The following is a 23808-nucleotide window of genomic DNA, read 5'->3' on the forward strand; positions in this document are numbered from 1 at the left end:
TAAACTCCTTACTGTCAAATTCAGACTTCAATTGAAGAAAGTAAGGAAAACCACTAGACCATTCAGATATGACCTAAATCAAATCCCTTATGATTATACAGTGGAAGTGAAAAATAGATTCAAGGAATTAGATCTGATAAGAGTTCCTGAAGAACTATGGATGGAGGTTCGTGACACTGTACAGGAGGAGGGATCAAGACCATCCCCAAGAAAAAGAAATGCAAAATGGCAAAATGGCTGTCTGAGGAGGCCTTACAAATACCTGAGAAAAGAAGAGAAGCTAAAGGCAAAGGAGAAAAGGAGAGATACACCCATCTGAATGTAGAGTTCCAAAGAATAGCAAGGAGAGGTAAGGAGGCCTTCCTCGGTGATCAATGCAAAGAAATAGAGGAAAATAATGGAATGGGAAAGACTAGAGATCTCTTCAAGAAAATTAGAGATACCAAGGGAACATTTCATGCAAAGATGGGCTCGATAAAAGTGAGAAACAGTATGGACCTAACAGAAACATAAGATATCAAGAAGAGGTGGCAAGAATACACAGAAGAACTACACAAAAAAGATCTTCATGACCCAGATAACCATGATGGTGTGATCACTCACCTAGAGCCAGACATCCTGGAGTGCGAAATTAAGTGGGCCTTAGGAAGCATCACTATGAACAAAGCTAGTGGAGGTGATGGAATCCCAGTTGAGCTATTTCAAATCCTGAAAGATGCTGCTGTGGAAGTGCTGCACTCAATATGCCAGCAAATTTGGAAAACTCAGCAGTGGCCACAGGACTGGAAAGGTCAGTTTTCATTCCAATCCCAAAGAAGGGCAATGCCAAAAATGTTCAAACTACCACACAATTACACTCATCTCATATGCTAGCAAAGTAATGCTCAAAATTCTACAAGCCATGCTTCAACAGTATGTGAACCATGAACTTCCACGTGTTTAACCTGCATTTAGAAAAGGCAAAGGAACCAGAGATCAAATTGTCAACATATGTTGGATCATCAAAAAAGCTAGAGAGTTCCAGGAAAACATCTACCTCTGTTTTACTAACTATGCCAAAACCTTTGACTGTGTGGATCACAACAAACTGTGGAAAATTCTTAAAGAGATGGGAATACCAGACCAACTTACCTGCCTCCTAAGAAATCTGTATACAGATCAAGAAGCAACAGTTAGAACCAGACATGGAACAACAGACTGGTTCCAAACTGGGAAAGGAGTATGTCAAGGCTATATATTGTCACCCTGCTTATTTAACTTCTATGCAGAGTACATCATGAGAAACACTGGGCTGGATGAAGCACAAGCTGGAATCAAGGTTGTCAGGAGGAATATCAATAACCTCAGATATGCAGATGACACCACCCTTATGGCAGAAAGAGAAAAGGAACTAGAGTCTCTTGATGAAAGTGAAAGAGGAGAGTGAAAAAGCTGGCTTAAAACTCAACATTCAAAAAACGAAGATCACGGCATCCGGTCACATCACTTCATGGCAAACAGATGGGGAAACAATGGAAATAGTGACAGACTTTATTTTTGGGGGGTGCCCAAAAATCACTGCAGATGGTGACTGCAGCCATGAAATTAAAGGACGCTTGCTCCTTGAGGAAAGCTATGACCAACCTGCTGCTGCTGCTGCTGCTAAGTCACTTCAGTCGTGTCCGACTCTGTGTGACCCCATAGACGGCAGCCCACCAGGCTCCCCCGTCCCTGCCATTCTCCAGGCAAGAACACTGGAGTGTGTTGCCATTACCTTCTCCAATGCATGAAAGTGAAAAGTGAAAGTCAAGTCGCTCAGTTGTGTCTGACTCTTAGCAACCCCATGGACTGCAGCCTACAAGGCTCTTCCGTCCATGGGATTTGCCAGGCCCAAAAGTACTGGAGTGAGGTGCCACTGCCTTCTCCGATGACCAACCTAGATAGCATATTAAAAAGCAGAGACCTTGCTTTGCCGACAAAGGTCTGTCTAGCCAAAGCTATGGTTTTTCCAGTAGTTATGTATGGATGTGAGATCTGGACCATGAAGAAAGCTGAGTGCCGAAGAATCGATGCTTTTGAACTGTGGTGTTAGAGAAGACTCTTGAGAGTCCCATGAACAGCAAGGAGATCCAACCAGTCAATCCTCAAGGAAAGTAGTCCTGAATAATCACTGGAAGGACTGATGCTGAAGCTTAAACTCCCAATATTTTGGCCACCTGATGTGAAGAACTGACTCATTTGAAAAGACCCTGATGCTGGGAAAGATTGAAGGTAGGAGGAAAAGGGGATGACAGAGGAGGAGATGGTTGGATGGCATCACCAACTGATGGACATGAGTTTGAGTAAACTCCGGGAGTTGATGATGGACAGGGAATCCTGGCGTGCTGCAGTGGGGTTGCAAAGAGTCAGACATGAGTGAACAACTGAACTGAAAATTTTTTTAATAAACGTTTTCTATTTCTAGGCTCACTTAGAACAAGTAGTTATAAATGACCAGTTCACATATGCCTTCTCCACAAGGATTGTGGCTGTAATAAAATAGGCAGCCAAAGAGTGCACCATGAGAAGTCAAAGAGCCAACTTGAGGAATATAACTCTGAAATCAAAAAGTAAAAATATTAGGTAATGACCCCCCCCCCCAATAAAACCCACTGAAGAATGCACCAAGTTGTACTATGTAGCAGCCCATCAGGCTCCTCTGTCCATGGGGTTCTCCAGGCAAGTATACTGGAGAGGGTTGCTACTTCCTCCTTCAGGGGATCTTCCCAACCCAGGGGTCAAACCCATGCCTCTTACATCTACCTGCACTGGCAGCTGGGCTCTTTACCAGTAGCAGCAACTGGGAACCCCTTTAGTCGCTCAGTTGTGTTTGACTCTTTGTGACCCATGGACTATAGTCAGCTAGGCTCCCCTGTCCATGGGATATCCCAGGCAAGAATACTGGAATGGGTTGCCATTTCCTTCTCCAGGGGTCTTCCCGACCCAGGAACAGTACCCATGTCTCCTGCTTGACAGGAGATTCTTCAGGAAAGGAAAAATGTCCTAAATCTGATAAATGCATAAGAAAGGATTTATTCTTATTTTCTATCACAAGATTAAGAAATTTTTTAGTTGCAAGCTAGATCTGGAAACATCTAAAATATTAGTGCTTGAAGGGGCCATTAGAGTTAATTTTAATACTGTACTCTAACTGAAGCTCAGAGATAGGCAGTAATTCCCTCAAAACTATATTTTCCTGGAAGCTAATATTTTTTCATGTATAGGGTATAAGTACTGAATATAGGAGGAGGTTGACTCAGAAAGTATTCACATTAATTTGGTCTAGTGAAAGCAGCACATCCTAGACAACCACAGCTGCCTAGAAAGATGGAGAGGCAGGTTATAGTTTCCCAGAAATTTTAAGCTTATTTGCAAAGCTGTTATTCCACAGAACAGTAAGTTAAGAATGAATGTTTGTAGGTGTGTGGGGAAAAAAAAGAGTTCATGGTGAAGTAAATTTTAGAAATGATGGGTTGAACAAAGTCAGACTTCTTTCTGCCTAACCTGCTCAGAGCCTTTAAACATTCATGTTGACTGAGAATCACCAGGAGTAGAGTAGTATGTGCTGGGTTTCACAAATTTATTTGGTCCTAAACTTTTTTTTAAGGTCATACTTGCTAGCAACTCCCTAAACAGTATACTAAGTAGTATATTAAAAAAATATTTGCCCATTATCTTTAAACCCAGAGATTAGAAAACTGAGCATTTTCCAATTATAATGTTAGTATCCCTTTTCTATCAGTCAGGGTTACAGCTATTGATAACCCCTTGCTCTGCATAATTCAATCAAATCTTACTGGAACAATGGCAGAATACAGAAACTGGATTACTCTAATCTAGAAAGTCACTACAAGGTTGAAATGTATTTGTTCAGAGTTCAGTTCAATTCAACATACATTTATTCAGTCTCTACTATACACAGGGTTCATAAATTGACCCTTCCAAACATTAATACCTCCTTTCTTCTCTTTCAAGGATTTCAATTCTAATAAGTAAGTAAATTTACCACTGTCTCCCTTCTTGGTCCTGCCACGTATTGAGCTACCAAGCATTTTTCTGCCATTTGCATCAAGGGAAGATGACCCCTAGGAAGGAAAAGTACAACAGAGAACCTACAGAACAAAAATTTTTGCTTTCAGACATATCAATTTTATTTTGAAGTGCTTTCGAACTTAGCAATTTCATTTCAATGTCACCTAAACGTGCATCTGTATACTAGTATCATAACTAAGTAAAACAAAACTTGTTTTTGGAATTCATCTATATTCATTTGACCTGAACTGGAAATTTTTCATTTACTAGGAAAATAGTATTAAAATCACAATGCTTCATTTGCAGCCAAGTAAGTTAAAAGGTAGAATCCTCAATATATATAAATTCTCATTACCTCATGATAGTCATCAGTTCCTGAAAACACATTTGGCCCTTTGTTGACCCTTCCGCCACGGTCTTTGCGTTTGATTTTTTTCAGCAAACCTCGTCCACGAGCAACATTAAAACTTTTAACCCTCTGCTCAGTACCTACAAAAGTTAAAATGTACTCTAGATGTTATAAATAAAACAGCACACCAACCTACTAGTTTACAGAGAATAGCATATTTTAAATAGTCTACAATGTACAGTGCATTCTTTTTTCCCTCTAGATTCAATGAAAAAACTAATTCCATCTTTACATTTTACTTTAAGGTACTGCTTCTTATTGTTTTGTTTCTCAAGTGATGTTAGCAACATAAGGAAGGCAAAGAACAAGGATACACAGTGGCTGGAGAAGTCAAATCTAGTTTTATCCTTCTCAATTCTCCTTAGAATATACAATTAAGGAGGTTTTCTGTTTTTTAAGAGAATTAAACATTGCATTCCTCTCTAAGGAAGACAATGAGGTATTATTAGTGATTAATTTGTAGCAAATTGTTTCTATTGATAATTCTGGATATCACATAATTGCCAAACAAAATTTATACCTGTCTTTTACTTTTGAAAAACTTGATGTTTAAAAGTATCTAAACAGATACTTAAATTATAAAAATTATATATTAGGGTAGTAAGTTACAATACAAAGTGATTTCCCATTTTACCGAAGTCATATTGAACTACTAAGTTTTACAATGATCTTAAATCTACAAAACAGCCAATAAATGCATGACAAAAATGTTTCACTTCATTAAAAGAAATTAACACACCAATTTTCACCTCAAAGAAATAACGGTGGTAGGGATTTGGAGAAACTGGCATTTTCACACACTGGCAGAAGTGTTATAAACTGCTATTTTAACACCTTTTTGGATATCAGCTTGGTATATGGGTCAAAAATTTTCAAATGTGCCTATGCCTTTTGACTTAATTCTACATTTCAGCATTTATTATCAGGAAAAAAATGTTTACCAAGATGAGATATGTATAAATATGCAGGGTTAATCACAGAATTTTCAAAAAATGGGTACAACTTAAATCTCAAATAATTACTAGCAAACAAATTTAGCAATTTAATAGATAAATTATGGTGTATCTATTAGAATGTAGGCATTAGAATCTACTCATTAACGTAAGAATGACAGAAATACAATTCACAGTTAAAGGGGAAAAAAAAGGAGTTTTAACAGTGTATAGTTTTTTGTTAAAAATAATTCTCAAAAATTCTAGAGAATGTTTGCCAAAAATATTAATAGTAATTGTCCCTGGGTGTAGAGATGCAAATTGTTTTTATCTTTGATCTTTGCTGCGTTATCATTTTTTACACATAGAAAAAGTTTTCTGCATTTGACTATATATTACTTTCATAATTCTGGGGAAAAAATGAAATTCAGAATAAAATGCAATACTCAATTCATTAACAGAACAAAAAGAAGGAGTCTGAAAGGAAAAACCCCAGGTAGGAAGGGATGAACAAGAACTTCACATTCCCTTTATTCCCCAAGTGAAATGATCCCTGACACCACTATGTCTGACTCCAGGAACAAACGTGCCAGTTACAATAGCACATGTATAGACAAATTCCTCCTCTTTAGTTCAACAAAGCCTCGGTTCACATTTTTCAAAGGAATTTTGCTAGGAAATCAAGAAAAAATAAAGCCATAAAAATAACCAAATTTACTCATAATGGACTCTTTTTTTCAGTGCTAAGTAAAAGATGTGAAACGAATTGCCAGTCCAGGTTTGATGCATGATACAGGATGCTCAGGGCTGGTGCACTGGGATGACCCAGAGGGATGGGATGGGGAGGGAGGTGGGAGGGGGGTTCAGGATGGTGAACACATGTGCACCCATGACGGATTCATGTTGATGTATGGCAAATCCAATACAATACTGTAAAATAATTAGCCTCCAATTAAAATAAATAAATTTATATTTAAAAAATAAAATACAATAAATAAAAATAAATAAATAAATTTTTAAATTTACATTTTAAAATTAAAAAAAGAAAAGATAGTTACGTAGGGTTTGGGTTTCATCACTTCACCTCAGCCTCATCTTGCTCCAGTTTTCTTGAAGCAGACATGCTAACTAGACAATTTTTAAGGCTAATTTGACCCTTATGTGATCCATAATTTCTATGGAGACTTGTCCTGGTTTTCCCAAGGATGATGTACCTCAATATAACAGATGAATAGGTTACCATTCCAGAAATTTCTTTAGGTTTTGTTGTTATTTCTGATTCAGAAAAATGTGTATAGTCCTTGGTTGGGTGGATGAAAACATGTGCATGTATGCACTTCCGTTTACCACATCACTCTGCTTGACTCCCCCTCCCAAATTGTAGTTATTTTATATTGTTAAGTTAATCCATTATGTACCCACTGTTTCCATTATGGCTTGCAATTGTAATTCTTTTATTTTTTGTACAGCTATTGATTGTGAAAACTGATAACATCTTTTACTCTTGTGATTATGTAACTATTACTCACTTAATACCACTGTATCATGACTGGTCAACAGAAAAATAATAGAACTCCATATCACCCAAACTAGGATCTAACAAAAAAGCCTGTAATCACTTTTTAAACTCCAGAGGCACATCAGAGTTATCTTGAAACTTTCTGAAAAATAAAAATGATCAGTTATTGATTTTTTCTCCAGAGCTCCAGATAAGTTTCCAATGAGCAGTCATGTTTAAAAATGATGCTTTTGAACTGTGGTATTGGAGAAGACTCTTGAGAGTCCCTTGGACTGCAAGGAGATCCAACCAGTCAATCCTGAAGGAAGTCAGTCCTGAATACTCATTGGAAGGACTGATGGTGAAGCTGAAACTCCAATATTTTGGCCACCTGATGCGAAGAACCAACTCATTGGAAAAGACCCCGATGCTCGGAAAGATTGAAGGAGGGAGGAAAAGGGGACGACAGAAGATGAGATGGTTGGATGGCATCACCCATGCAATAGACATGAGTTTGAGTAGGCTCTGGGAGTTGGTGATGGACAGGGAGGCCTGGCATGCTGCAGTCCTCCTCTTTGGGGTCACAAAGAGTCGGACACAACTGAGTGACTGAACTGACTAAACTGGACTATATGATGATCTTTTATTTTTATCTAGTTTGTTTCACTTTTTCTATTTCATATTCAGTGCCTCATTTCATTTAGTTTATGTTTTCCAATTTCTTGATCTCTCTTTTATTTTTATTTTTTGATGTTCTTTCTCAAGCCTTTATCAAGTATAGTAGAAAAGCTTTTGTATACATATGTATAAACATGTATAATACATATATTTTAGAAAAATTATGAATTTTTACGTAACAAAAAAATATGACATTTTGATTTCACTTGTTTGGCTTAGTATGAATAGAATGCTAGATTTCTAGCATTTATTTAGGTTTACTGTATAGCATAGGGAACTATAATCAGTATCTTGTAATAACCTATGATGAAAAATAATTTCAAAACTAGTATTTGTGTAACTGTATAACTGAATTATCTTGCTGTGTACCTGCAACATTTTAAGTTAACTATACTTCAATAAAATACATATATTTTTTAAAAAGTATATAGTCTTGAGTATATTTAAACATCAAAGATGATCACTACATTTTAAACTCTAATAAAAGAATAGCTTTCCAGGATTCTGTCTTTATAGGGTCTAAAATATAAAGTAACACAAGGTAACAGTTGAAAAGGATAGGTAATTTTTTTTTTCAGTATACTGATACCATATAGAAGAGAGGGGAAAACTTGTAACAGGAAAGTTTTTCTACATTTTATATACTTTAAAAATATTAGGAAATCTATTAAATGCAAATTTTAAGATATCATGCAGATTGAAATATCTATAGATTTCTGTACTCAAGGTCTACAAAATAAAGAAAAACAAATTTAGGAATCACAGGAATAAACTGACGATAACAAAGGGCTAAGAAATTTAAGTTTTTACTTCATAGCTACCTGTTTATCTTAATAAAGTTTTCATAGTCAAAACCAGACAATTTCAAACTTACCTTGCTGAATTCCTTTCAATCTTTGTTTTTTCCCTGGTTCTTTAGAAAAAGATGATCCTAAAGAAGTATTCGAGGTTTCTTTAGCTTGCCTGTATTGTTTCAGCTGACTGGCAAAATCTTCCTCTGTTTCCTGACTGTAGCTACCAAAGTTGTCATCACTGTAGGTACTGTACTCATCATATTCTTTACTTTTAAATTTTCTGTTATGTTGACTCTTCTTTGATGCCATGTAGTTTCCTGATATATGTCCATGCTAAGTGAAAATGAATAATCATTGTCAGGATTTTTCAGTTACATATAGAGGAGTTGATAGTAACATAGGACATCTTCCCCCCACCCCTCCACCCCTAGAAAGCTGGGAGAAGAAGGGGAAAAGAGTTGTTCTGTCTTGTGGTTAGAATTTATCTATGGAACTATTTTAAACTAAGTTTAAAAAGCTAAATGCTGCTCTGATGTTATTAAACACTGTAATGTTCATAAAACCTTGCTGGTGAGTGTGTCTTGTTCACTTTGTTTCCCATGCCCATGTCTTACATTTCTCATGCTCCATACCTCAATATTTGTATCCACAAGAATACTTTAAAATCCTTATCAACGTACACGAATTCCTTCTCCAAAAACCCAAAGAGGTCTTTGTGAAAATAGAAAAAAAAAATAGTAAAATAGCTTGGAGAAAGGGTAGAAAATATACAGTCTCCTTAAGATTGAAAAATTCCCAAATGATATGTTTAAGCATATTATATTTAATAAAAAATATGTAAGGTCAAATTTGTAAAAAGAAAATGTTGCATATGAGATTTAATAGGAAAAAATAGAGATGCCCCTAATAATGAAAAACATCTAATGAATAAATTGCTCATTGAAACTATTTATTGCATTTATCCATTATGAATTTTATTGCTTTTTACTAAAGCATGTAAAAATAAAAAATACATTGTAGTCCTAGAAGTTTATTTAGTGATAGTATTCAAGTACTTCTCTATTCACTGAAATATTTTCATTACTTCTATCATATCTTGTCAATTTTTTATTAGAAAGCAAGAAAAAGAATTGCACATAATTACAACTTGAGGATCTACAAAAAGTAAGACGATGACTCATTTTCAGTTTAGTACATTTTAAATGTGATATAAAATACTACCCTGGCAGAATACCAACATGAGACTGTTTTTTATAAAATACAGAGAAATATTAAGTCCTTTCTATAAGAGTCGGGCACGACTGAGCGACTTCACTTTCACTTTTCACTTTCATGCACTGGAGAAGGAAATGGCAACCCACTCCAGTATTCTTGCCTGGAGAATCCCAGGGATGGGGGAGCCTAGTGGGCTGCCGTCTATGGGGTCGCACAGAGTCAGACATGACTGAAGCAACTTAGCAGCAGCAGCAGCAATTATAAAATAGAGAAAAATTATATAACTGAAGCAATCAAGAAAATCAATTAACATCGATTTTGAATTTTGAAGACACTATATTAGACTTCCAGCACTCTTCTTTTTTTAATATAAATTTATTTTTTATTTATTTATTTTAATTGGAGGCTAATTACTTTACAATACTGTATTGGTTTTGCCATACATCAACATGAATCTGCCACAGGTGTACACATGTTCCCCATCCTGAACCCCCCTCCCACCTCCCTCTCCATCCCATCCCTCTGGGTCATCCCAGTGCACCAGCCCCGAGCATCCTGTATCATGCATCGAACCTGGACTGGCGATTCATTTCATATGTGATATCATACATGTTTCAATGCCATTCTCCCAAATCATCCCACCCTCACCCTCTCCCACAGAGTCCATAAGACTGTTCTATATATCTGTGTCTCTTTTGCTGTCTTGCATACAGGGTTATCGTTACCATCTTTCTAAATTCCATATATATGCCTTAGTATACTGTATTGGTGTTTTTCTTTCCGGCTTACTTCACTCTGTATAATTGGCTCCAGTTTCATCCACCTCATTAGAATGGATTCAAATGTATTCTTTTTAATGGCTGAGTAATACTCCATTGTGCATATGTACCACAGCTTTTTTATCCATTGCTCTGTTGATGGACATCTAGGTTGCTTCCATGTCCTTGGCTATTATAAACAGTGCTGCAATGAACATTGGGGTATGCGTGTCTCTTTCAGTTCTGGTTTCCTCGGTGTGTATGCTCAGCAGTGGGATTGCTGGGTCATAAGGCAGTTCTATTTGCAATTTTTTAAGGAATCTCCACACTGTTCTCCATAGTGGCTGTACTAGTTTGCATTCCCACCAACAGTGTAAGAGGGTTCCCTTTTCTCCACACCCTCTCCAGCATTTACTGCTTGTAGACTTTTGGATCTCAGCCATTCTGAGTGGCGTGAAATGGTACCTCATTGTGGTTTTGATTTGCATTTCTCTGATAATGAGTGATGTTGAGCATCTTTTCATGTGTTTGTTAGCCATCTGTATGTCTTCTTTGGAGAAATGTCTGTTTAGTTCTTTGGCCCATTTTTTGACTGGGTCATTTATTTTTCTGGAATTGAGCTGCAGGAGTTGCTTGTATATTTTTGAGATTGTCAGTTGCTTCATTTGCCATAATTTTCTCCCATTCAGAAGGCTGTCTTTTCACCTTGCTTATAGTTTCCTTTGTTGTGCAGAAGCTTTTAATTTTAATTAGGTCCCATTTGTTTATTTTTGCTTTTATTTCCAATATTCTGGGAGGTGGGTCATAGAGGATCCTGCTGTGATTTATGTCAGAGAGTGTTTTGCCTATGTTCTCCTCTAGGAGTTTTATAGTTTCTGTCTTACGTTTAGATCTTTAATCCATTTTGTGTTTATTTTTGTGTATGGTGTTAGAAAGTGTTCTAGTTTCATTCTTTTACAAGTGGTTGACCAGTTTTCCCAGCACCACTTGTTAAAGAGATTGTCCTTTCTCCATTGGGCTTCCCTGGTGGCTCAAAGGGTAAAGCAGCTGCCTGCAGTGCGGGAGACCTGGGTTCGATCCCTGGGTCGGGAAGATCCTTTGGATAAGGAAATGGCAACCCACTCCGGTACTCTTGCCTGGAAAATCCCATGGACAGAGAAGCCTGATAGGGCTTCCATGGAGTCCATGGGGTCACAAAGAGTCAGACACGACTGAGCGACTTCACTTCACTTTCTCCATTGTATACTCTTGCCTCCTTTGTCAACGATAAGGTGTCCATAGGTGCGTGGATTTATCTCTGGGCTTTCTATTTTGTTCCATTGATCTATATTTCTGTCTTTGTGCCAGTACCATACTGTCTTTACTGTGGCCTTGTAGTAGAGCCTGAGGTCAGGCAGGTTGATTCCTCCAGTTCCATTCTTCTTTCTCAAGATTGCTTTGGCTATTCGAGGTTTTTTGTATCTCCATACATACAAATTGTGAAATTATTTGTTCTAGCTCTGTGAAAAAATACAGTTGGTAGCTTGATAGGGATTGCATTGAATCTATAGATTGCTTTAGGTAGTAGAACTCATTTTCACTATATTGATTCTTCCGATCCATGAACACAATATATTTCTCCATCTATTAGCATCCTCTTTGATTTCTTTCACCAGTGTTTTATACTTTTGTATATATAGGGCTTTTGTTTCTTTAGGTAGATATATTCCTAAGTATTTTATTCTTTTCATTGCAATGGTGAACGGAATTGTTTCCTTAATTTCTCTGACGTGAAGGAAACGCAGCCCCTCGGTCTCAAGGGTGCGCCGCGCAGACAGCTGATCCCCCTCCCACTCCATGGCAATGAAGCCCCAGCTGGCCCCGCACCGCACACTCCCACCAAGTCAGCGCTGAAAGGGCCTTCACCTTCCGGCAGGCCCCTAGTACACGTGGTGCCAGGGGCTGGCTTCCCGGCCTCCCATGACTTCCAACATTCTTAAAGCAACGTTTTTAAAGTTTATCAACTGTTCTCAGTCTAGCACTTCAGAAATTCAGAAGTGGATTTAGGATTATAGCCAAAAGGCAGTTTCTTACATTTTTTAAAAGCCACTATTAAAACAAAAAATAATTGTTTTGATTAAGCTGAAGATTCATTCACTGAATGGTACTTACATTTCCTTTTATTAAAAATGTGACTGTATTAATTTTTCAATGATATATTTCAATGCTTAATTACTAAAGATTACTGTTAATGGGCAACTATGAATTTTCCTCTAGAAATTAGATGCTTTCCACAAAAACTTTTAAGCATTAATATTAATCCAGTTCTCTTGATTTTTCACAGCCTTTACAAAAATAATGTTCATAACTCCTACTTTTTCAAGCAGAATTACCTCTAAACTTTCAATTCATCCCTCCCTTGATTTCCCAACTGCAAATAATCCTATCCCTCTAATGATGCAAATCTCCCATCTCAGGGCTCCTTCTGCAGTGACAGACTCTAATGCGCCTGCTGCAGTGCTTAGTGTTTACATCAGGGCACCACCCAAGCTCTCCTGGAAGTGCTAAATGGACTGAGGGGGTACAGAGCAGCCCCAGTTCTCTAGAAGAAGAGCTCCTCATGCTTCACAAGCTCATCATCTGGAATGACCAAAATGTACTCACCAGCAAGGATCTACCAAGTATTTTTAAAAGCCCTCCTAAAGATAAAAGAAACAAAAAAGACGATAAATTCTACCAAAAGATTTTCTCCAATCACTTTGCTTATTGATTATTAGGCTATATACCTGCTAGAATGTCTGTGGGGGCAGATTTGGTTTCCGTAATACAGTCTATCATTATGAACATGAAATAATAGTACAGGAGACCCTGAACAAGGATGAGGAAAAAGGAAAACATATTAAGTACTTCAATTTCATAGTTAGATGCTAATACTATATTCTATTATTGCCTTTTAGAGTAAAAGTTTCATATAGTACCTACTTATAATCTCATTAAATGAGCTTTTTAGGATATACTTTCTAATCTCAGTGAGTCAACCCTAAAGCTTATGTGAAGGAAATGACCCTGAACTTTCTTTTCTAATGCCAGATTAGGTAATTTAATTCAGATCAGCCGTTCTCCTAAAAAAAATGCAGAAAAGGTAGACAAAATTTTTTTTTTCAAACTACTGTAGACATCAGAGAGGTAATAAATTAGTGAAGGATTTCTGGACCATTATTCATGGAGTAGCTGAAAATCCCCAGTAATGAGCAGTACTTGGAGCTGTTTTTGCTCTGAAAGCATTAGCCCATCATGAAAAAACATCTGACAGGTTCAACAATACTTTTGACTATCCTTCTAACCTTTGGGAACAAAAGGAGAAGTCCAGAGTCTGGAAAGAGTGGAAACCTTAGTAATCCCCAGCTGCAAAAACTCAGAAAGTCTGGGGTTTTTAAGGTATACACACACTGACCTGAATACTCCTCAGTACTCCTGAGAGCACCAGGATTTTTCCAGCACAAAGTAATTATTTATATTGAAGCCTGCTCATACAATCCAATATACTTAAGGAAGATGTAAAGTATATCATGTTTTACTTTCTTTTTCTGTTTAAAATACAGCAAATAACGTTTGCACTTGAAAAGGTAGATGGCACAAAAGTCATATATTGAAGCCCTAACCCTCAATACCTCAACATGTGAGAATGTTTGGAGAAAGGGACTTTAAAGTGGTGATTAAGCCACAATGAAGATGTTAGGGTGAGTCCTGATCCAATTTGACTGCTCTCTGTCTAAGAGGAAATTTGAACACACAGAGGAACCAAGGGTTCACATGCACAGAGGGATGATCGTACAAGGACAAAGCAGCAAGTAGGTCTACAAGCCTACAAGTCTACAAGCCAAGGAGAAAAGCCAAACAGATCCTTCCTTTGCTGCCCTCAGAGAAAACCAATCCTGCCAGCACCTCAATCTTGGACTCAGATCTAGCCTCTGGACTGTGAGAAAAGTAAATTTCTGCTGTTTAAGCCACCAGTCTGTGGTATGTTGTTATGGCAGCCCTAGCAAACAAATACATGATGTATTCTTTATGTTCAAAGATTTGAAATTTGTAGCATGTTTTATAGAATATTTTTTTAAATATCAGAAAGCAAAGAATGAAATTGAAAGCTTAATTCTTCTTTTTAAAAGGCAGTAATTCAAAAGATATCATTTCACACCCATTAGGAAGGCTCTTGGGCTTTCCAGGCAGCTCGGTGGTAAAGAATCCACCTGCAATGAAGGAGATGTGGATTCAGTCTCTGGGTCGAGAAGGTCCCCTGGAGGAGGAAATGGCAACCTGCTCCAGTATTCCAGCCAGAAAAATCCCACAGACAGAGGAGCCTGGTGGACTATAGTTCATGGGGTTGTAAAGAGTCAGACACAACTTAGCAACTGCACACATACGCATAAGAAGGCTCTTATCCAAAACAAAACAAACAAAAAACAGAAAATAGCAAGTTTGACAAGGATGTGGAGCAATTAGAAAAGTCGCAAGCATTGTTGGCAGAAATGTAAACCGGTGCAGCCTTTGTGGGCAACAGTTGGTAATTCCTCAGAAAGTTAAATGCAGAAATAACATATAATCAAGCAATTTCACCCCTAGGTCTACACCCCCAAAGAAATGACAGCAAAGTCTTGAAGAGATGTCTATACACTCACATTCATAGAAGCATTAACAATAGGCAAAAGGTGGAAGCAATCCAAATAACTATTAATAAAGGAATAAATAAACAAAATCTAGTATATACCTACAATAGAATATTATCCAGCTTTAAAACGGAAGGAAATTCTGATACATACTATATAACATAGATGGAAAAAATTTTTTCAACAAAGATGAAAAAATTATGCTAAGTAAAAAAAGTCAGACACAAAAGGACAGTGTGTGAAGTGCCCAGAGCAGACAAATTCACAGAGATGGAAAGAATAGTGGTTACCAGGAGTGGGGAAGGGAGAAATGAGGTATTACTGTTTGGCAGATACTGCTTCTCTTTAGGATGATGAAAACGTTCTGGAAATGGATAGAAGTGATCGTTGCAAAACACGGTAAATACACTTAATGTCACTGAGAAATTGTTACTTTAAAATGGTGAAAATAGTGAGTTTTTCCAAAGAAGATATATGAGTGGTCAATAGGCACATGAAAAGATGCTCAATATCACTATCACTAATCATCAGGGAAGTGAAAATCAAAACCACAAGGATGTATTACCTCACACCTGGCAGAATGGCCATCATCAAAAAGATAAGAAATAACACGTATTGGTGAAAATGTGGAGGAAAGGGAACACTTGTACACTGTTGGTGCGAATGTAAATTGGTGCAGCCACTACAGAAAACAGTACGAAGGTTTCTCAAAATATTAAAAAATAGAACTATCATATGATCCAGCATTCCACTTCTGGATATTTTCCCAGGGAAAATAAAAACATTAATTTGAAAAGATATATGCACCCCTATGTTCCCTGCTGCATTATTTACAGTGGCCAAGATATGAAAACGACCTAAGTGTTCATTAATGGATGACTGGATAAAGACATGTAGCACATATACAATGGAATATTACTCGACCATAAAAAAGAATGAAACCTTGCCATGTGCAACAACATGGATGGACCTACAGGGCATCATGCTAGGTGAAATGACTCAGACAAAGAAAGATAAATGCCATGTTATTTCTCTTATATGTGGAATATAAAAACCAAACAAATGAGCCAACAGCAGAAGAGAAACAGATTCACAGAGAATGAACAGGTGGTTGCCAGAGGGGAATGTGGGTAAAAGAAATAGGTCAGGGAGATTAAGAGGTAGAGCCTTCCAGCTGTAAAATAAGTGAATCACAGGGATGAAACGTACAGCATAGGGAAAACACAGTGATGTAGTGTCTCTGCAGGTGACAGCAGAGATGAATGGATAAAGATATGTAGCACATATACAACGGAATATCACTTGGCCATAAAAAAGAATGAAACCTTGCCATGTGCAACAACATGAATGGACCTAGAGGGCACCATGTTTTAAGTGAAATAAGTGAAAGTCTGGTAACTAGACTTGTGATGGTATCATTTTGTAATGTACAGAAATAATGAATGCTATTATTATAATACATTGTGTACCTGGAACTAACATAGTGTTGTAGGTCAATTCCACTTCAATTTTTAGAGAAAGAAAAATAGTTAAAACTGTAAATTTTTGCTATGTATATTTTATGACAATAAAAATAAAGAAATACCTGAGAAAATGGAATGTCATAATCTCTGTAGAAACCAGATCTTTTTCTGTGGGAAGTTTCTGTATGTTCGACCTCTGAATCAAGGCTATAGTCTGAGCTATCATCACTGGATGGAGAATTATGCTAAAAGAAGGAAAAACCAAAACTGTTACGTTTACAAAAGGAAGAAAATTTAACTAGTAACTGAATAAGCTTGTTTCAACCAGAGGGGCCAACCAATAGATTATATCATCCTAGTAGGTTCTGAAGTATTAACTGAAAAATTCTTGCTCCAAAGGTCACCTCCACCCCAGCTCCTCTAAAATTTTCTGAAGGAAAGTACATATTCCTCTTTTCTCAGAGATTTTATGGCAGCATTTTCTCCATCATCCCTTTGGCCCAAGGACTTCAAACAGAAAATATGCTCTCAAGGTATTTAAATTTAAGTTAATCTTAAAGAAAATAAAATTGGTTCCTCATCACCAAAAAGGTCCTAGAACATGAATTGAGTATGAATTATTATTTGTTTTTACCTAAAACGGCTTTAGAGTTCTTGATCTACTGTATAAGTACCCTAAATCTAAAAGATACCAAAACATTCCAAATTATAAATATAAAACAAATACAATCCACAAAATTGAACAAAGATGAAATGCAAACCATAAGTAATTGATACTGATTGACAAATATCATGAATAAGTTTTTTCAAGTATGAATGCAATTTCACTCATTCAGATCACCAAATCTCCTCCATCTGGTCAAAATAATTACCTTCCCAGTTTGAGCATCCTCTTTAAAAATATTTTTTAAAGTTCTTATCAACAAAGACACTGGCTCTGTATTTTATCGTCCTTACATTTCCAGCATGAAGGTCTAGAACAAACTCAGTAAAAATGTGCCAAACTAAACTGAGCTCTTGATACTTTGACAGAAGGATCTGTTTTCCTCTATTCCATTCTTACATGCTCACTTAAGATGACTGTTTTCCTCTACATTGTTCTTAAATGTTATGGGTTTAGTTTTGTGGTGCTGCTCTGTTTCTGTTGATTTGATAGGTGATATGAAGATCTTTTTATAATTCCGCTATGAAACACTTCAAGCTTAAGTATCTAATCTTTTTGGTTAGGATTTGAAATAAATATTATCAATTTAAAAGCCAAATTTGCTGTGTTATTAGCAGAAGCCAGCTCTGGTTCTGAGAGAACACTTCTCATTTGAAGAACACTAAGAAGACTTGCCTAAGAAGAAGTTCAAACAAGGGCCTTGCTTCAGGAAGAGCCATCAGAGAAGAGAAGATTCTGCTGAAAGAAGAAGAGTCTTCAGGCTATCCCCCCAAAATGAGTCTAGAATACAGATTTAAGAAGCCATTAGGTAGGCTATTATTTAAAAAATATACTATGTGGTTCATATATAGTAATAACTAAGAGTAATTATTAACCTGAAATTAACAACTGGACTACATTAAAAATAGCTAGAAATAGAAGAGAGTAATTAAAATTATTACATTTTTAAGTGAAAAGGATAGTACACTTTTTATTTCAGAATTTTTGTGTTTCTTTTTTGGGGTATTGTTTAGTATCTGTTTAGCATTTGAAAGTGTTCCTTTAATTTTGTTATTTTACTTATAATACACTGGTAGATTATTTCTTTCAATCCACTTGGTTGCTAAGTACTAAAGTTCAAGTCTAAATGATTGTTTTCTGTGGGACTCTTTAACAGCATGACACCACATCGTGGTGAGTAAAGAGGGCAAAAGACGGATAGTCAAGAGCTAATTAACAGGATGGCCACTTAGTGCACCCTTCAAATATTCAGTGCCAGAAAGAAATTAGAGACTTCAGTGACTTCCGTGAACATGGCAGCCTTTTCATGCCTTTTTGCTTCTGTATTCTTTGTGTCTCTTTGGTCAACCGACTAATTCCTACCTGTCCTTCAAAAATCTACCACAAATAAAGAAAATAGTTTTCTGTTCCACTGTCTATTTTTCCATGTACCAGTATCACACTGCTTTAATGACAGAAGCATTAATGTGCTTTAATATGTTAGGGTCACCTCCTTTGGGGGTTTTCCTATCTATTCTTGGATGGTAGTTTTAAAGGTAAAGTCCACAAATTATTACTCCTGTCCTCAAGAGGTAAAGATTAATTCTTCTCCCCTGAGTGAGGCCTAAACTTAGAAGCTTGTTTCTAGTAAATACATCTTGTCCAAAGTGCTTAGGTTAAGAAGACTGTAGCTGTCATCGTGGGTGCTCTCGCTTGCTCTCTCACTGTTGGCTCGCTTGCTTCGGAGGAAGTGAGCCAAACCATGAGGACGCTGCTGTGACATGTAAAGAGGCTCACATGGTGAGGAGCTGAGGCTGCCAAGAGCCTCATGACTGAACTTGGAAGAGGAAATGACTGCAACCTCACAAGAAGTGCTGAGCCAGAATCACAGTTAAGCCATACCCACATTTCTGACCCACAGAAACAGAGAGGCAAACTTTCTTTGTTTTAAGCTTCTAAGTTTGGAGTAGCAGTCTGTGCAGCAATAGTTAGCTAATACAGATTCTGGAAATGCGGTGCTGCCAGTACAAACACTAAAAGGCAGGACTGGTTTTGGAATCAGGGAGGGAATAGATACTGGAATGACCTTAAAGGAGCATAGTGAAAGCCTAGATCATCCTTAATGAAAATCATTAGTAAAATTTTGAACTTTGGGGTAACTTAAAGGAAAGAGAGAGAGAGATCTTATTAAAAGTGAAGGGGTTTCCCTGGTGGCACAGTGGTTTGATCCCTGGTCTGGGAAGATTCCGTATGCTATAGGGCAATGAAACCGGAGTGCTACAAGTACTAAGCCTGTGTTCTAGAGCCCGGGGGCCATGCCTATTGAGACCATGCACTCTGGAGTCTGTGCTCTGCAAGAGAAGGCACTGCAATGAGAAGCCCGTGCACTGCAGCCCCAGCCGCCACTTGCGGGAACTACAGAGAGCCCATGCAGCCACAAACCCAGCACAGTCAAAAGTAAATAAAGGAGTGGCAACAGGGAGATCTCCGTTCTATAGTGCAGAAACCTGGCAACACTGTTACATTCAGTAAAACGGAAAGTAGGAAATAAGCCTAATGAACTAGTTAAGATTTTCAAGCAAAATGTTGAAAGTACCTCTCTATGAGGGAAGATAGATAACTTAAAGGAAGAACTGTTAAAAAGGAACCAGGGCATGATGGTTTTAAAAGTTCTAAAATGTCTAACTTTGTTTTTGCATCTCCTTTTTCTTGACTAGTTTGGCCAATAACTTATATATCTTGCTGATTTTTTATAAAACTGACTTTATATTTTAATTTGTTAAATTATGCTTGTAACTTTAAGTTCTTCCTTTTTGTTTCTCTTTTCTGTTTTCTAGATTTTAATACCATAATACTTTTTCTTCTGATAATTTTTTAGTTATCCTCCATATGTCAAAGTTTTATCATTGTATTCCTGAAATTCTGCAGTTTTAATCTGTGTTCAAAGACATTTCTGGTTTCTGACTTTGTTATTAATGTCTTATTTTATTGCATTGTGGTTTGAGATTGCTCTTTATATTATTTCTACTCTACTGAATTAACTGGAGTTTGTTGCCTATGACATGGTCTGTTTTTGTGAGTATTCCAAGTATACTTGAGAGGAAGATATATTCTCAGGATTCAGAGCTTACTATATATTTATAATATTTCTTTAATATCCTTATCAACTCTTTATCCATTTGATTGAGGTCTTTGGGATAAAAGAGGTTGCCAGCGTATCTCCTTTTATTACTATTCCTATTTCTTCTCATAGTTCCTATAGTTCCTACTTTATTAAAATTGATATTTAAGGGAATATAAAATATTAACAACATAGCTTCATTGTGAATTATAATCCTTAACATTATAAAATGCCCTTCTTTGCTTCTTTCAATGCCTTTTCAAAAAAATTTGTTTTTAGTTGGAGAATAACTGCTTTACAACATTGTGTTCTCTTCTGCCATACAATGTGAATCAACCGTAAGTATACATATGTCTCCTCCCTCTTGAATCCTCTCCCCTACCCACCTCGACATGGCACTTTGTTCAATACCTTTTTGACCTAAATTTGACTCTTCTGCCATACCCCTACGGCAGGCAGGATCTTAGTTTTCAGACCAGGGATGGAACCCATGCTCCCTGTATTGGAAGCATGGAGTCTTAACCACTGGACTGCCAGGGAAGGTCCTTGACTTTTTCATATATCAACACTATGACTTCTGCCTTCTCTTTCTTTGCATTTGCCTGGTATTTCTTTATCCATTTTTAAAAATCTTTCTCTTTTACATAGCTTAGAATTAGATTTTGCATTGCTGGGGAATGTATCTTTTGGTATTAGGAAGGTATTTGGTATTAGGTATTGGTATTTTTGTTTCAATTACTTCTTTCAGACTGCCTTTTTCCAATAACCTGAATCCCTGCCCCTTCTTTGCATATTATTTGTTTCCTAGAAGAACTAATGTTGAAATTAGGTAGTAACCTCTTCTTTTCTTTTCTCTCTTTCATTCTCAGGATAATAATTTGAGGTATATTTTAAAATTCTCAGTTAATAACTATAAAGCTACCAATAAAGTTATCTTGCTTACCATATATTCTTCTGCTTTTCCTGATACCTCTATAGCCATAATGTTTCAATACATAATATTCTGCCCTGCTTATGTTCATTGTTTATTTTCAGTTTTATAGACAAATATGCAGTGTATATAGATCACTCTTGCTTTATCACTCAGTCATTTTGGATATCTGAACTTGTTCTCTAGCAGATTTTATGAGAAGGCTTATGACACTGTTTCCTAAACAGTTTTTCTGAGGACATTATATTTGAAATTTGGTATGTACCTAGATATAAAACGCTTGGCTCACATTTTATTCAAATATGTTACTCCATGATCTTCTGGAACAAAATAGTGACATCAAAAAAAAAATTTTTTTAATCTGATTTCCCTTTCTTAATAAGTGACTTGGTCTTTTTGCCTAAATGATCAAAGGATCCCCCTGCAAATTCTACTGATGCTGTCTGATCATAGTTTGTATTATTTTCGTAATTTTTAAAAATCATTTTGAAATATTAAGTTTTTTGTGCTTTGTGGGCAGTCTTTCTTTTCTGGAAGAATGTTATTCTCTCCATTTTCCTTTTTTTTTTTAATAACAGTAACTTATATGGAAATGTGATCATGGTCTAATCTTGTTGCTCATTATCACAGGAAGAATGGACCAGGAAAACTGCCCCAGCTTCACTCTCATGTTGTTAACACGAAGCATGAAAAAATATGGCTGCATATGTTCTGAGATAAGCCACCCCTGCTCTCTAACCCATTTTTCTTTCCTTAGCCCTATTACTCTTGTCTTCTCCATCTAGATTCTACTCCCAGCAGCTGTCTCTTCAGGGTGGGACTCTGTTCTAGAAGAAATTTAGTTGACCAGCATTACGAGTTCATCAGACCCAGACCATTCCAGCACCATCCAGTTTTAGCTGGTCACCTTATACTCACACAGGAACTGGAAACTAGTACAGTCCCCTCTCGGTCTCCACTGAGGTTTCTCAGTTTGGCCAACAGGCTCTCCACATTCACTGGGGACTCTCATTTGAGATGAATACCTGTTGGTATCTATTTTCTGGAAATTTCTTTACCTTTTCTCTGCTTCATTTCACACAGCTGCTGATCCTACTTTAGTCCTGAGTCTGTGGTTTAGCCTTATCCTTTTGTATTTTTGAGGTTTGTGGAGGTAACTTGTTACTTCATTTTTCGGTAGATGTTGCCAATGCATTTTTGGTTTTGCCATCCTAACTGCTCTGTTTTTATGGGGGAAATTCGGGGAGTTAAAAAAAATTACCCCACTACTACTGCCAGCTTTAGTTCTCTGTCAATATAAGTTCTCTCTGCTCAACCCTAATCCACATCATTCTGTATCTAGCACTCAACTATTCTCTTGATAGCATTTGGCTTTCAGTTGTTTCATGCCTCTCTCCTTCTCGTTTCAGTGTAATCTCTGTAGGAGCAGAGACTGTTTCATTCACTACTGTAACCCCCAGCATACAGCACAGAGATTTCCACAGCAAGCATGTAGTAATACTTATGGATGAATAAATAAATAAATGAGCAAACAAGGCCAGTGCTGACAATCTACGTCTGTGGAGAATGAAATTTTCTTTCCTTAAGCTTTCAGTATGCTTGCACACAATCTTCTATCAATTTAAAAGGTTTATTCTAATTTGTATTAAAATTTACCTTGATCATTTTTAAATCTTTAAGATATCTCGTATAATCTTTAAAGTCTATTAAGCACATAAATCAAAAGATCTAATCCATATATTTTATAAGAAAATAGGCAATGATTTATACTCTCTAATTTTCAGTGTAATGTTTACATTTCATAAAAATTTACCAAAGAAACAAAAAATAGATTCTAACTAACCTTATGCTTCTCACGTTTTCTCCTTTTGGACTTTTTCTTCTCTTTTTCTTTCTTGTGTTTTTTCCTTGATTTTCGGTAGGCTTTCTGATTTTTCTGCTTTTCATCCTCTTTTGCTTCCTGTTCCTGTGTTTCTTCAAATCCTGCATCATCTATTTCACCATCTTCTAATTCACCATCTTCTCTGTAAAAGGCAATGAAAATGTCAGTTTTCAAATGTCAACTCTAAAGGGAATATTATAGAAACATTTCCAAAAGAAAAGAAAAATGAGTCAAGATTTTAAGTTATACTCAGTAAGATTAGGGATTGGCCAATTTTCTATAAAGGGTTGCTACTGCTAAGTCACTTCAGTCGTGTCCGACTCTGTGTGACCCCATAGACAGCAACCCACCAGGCTCCCCCATCCCTGGGATTCTCCAGGCAACAACACTGGAGTGGGTTGCCATTTCCTTTTCCAATGCATGAAAGTGAAAAGTGAAAGTGAAGTCACTTAGTCGTGTCCAACTCTTCACAACCCCATGGACTGCAGCCCACCAGGCTTCTCCGTTTATGGTATTTTCCTGGCAAGAGTACTGGAGTGGGCTATAAAGGGTTAGACAGTAAATATTTTAAATTTCCAGGCCACATATAGTTTCCGTTGCAAATCCTCCTTTTTTAAAAACACCCTTCAAGAATGTAAGCAACAATTTCAGCAGCTATAGTTTGCCAAACTTTGATTTAGATTAAAAGCATTGACTCTCACCAAACAAATGAATGAATGCATAATGTAATACTGTCCAAAAGTAACACTGCAATAATTATTAGGTTGCTGCAAAAGCAGTTGCGGTTT

General features: G+C 36.8%; 1 protein-coding gene across 1 annotated transcript in view; it reads right to left on the reverse strand.

Moving 5' to 3' along the window:
* The window catches only part of ZC3H6 (zinc finger CCCH-type containing 6), a 63425-nt gene that overhangs the window by 11006 nt on the left and 28611 nt on the right, over positions 1–23808 (reverse strand). The window contains 4 exon segments of the mRNA XM_018054798.1: positions 4406–4539; positions 8442–8694; positions 16566–16688; positions 22982–23162. Of these exon segments, the coding sequence (XP_017910287.1) occupies positions 4406–4539; positions 8442–8694; positions 16566–16688; positions 22982–23162 (691 nt within the window).

The sequence above is a fragment of the Capra hircus genome, chromosome 11 (assembly GCF_001704415.2).
Source record: "Capra hircus breed San Clemente chromosome 11, ASM170441v1, whole genome shotgun sequence".
In the NCBI taxonomy this organism is placed as follows: domain Eukaryota; kingdom Metazoa; phylum Chordata; class Mammalia; order Artiodactyla; family Bovidae; genus Capra; species Capra hircus.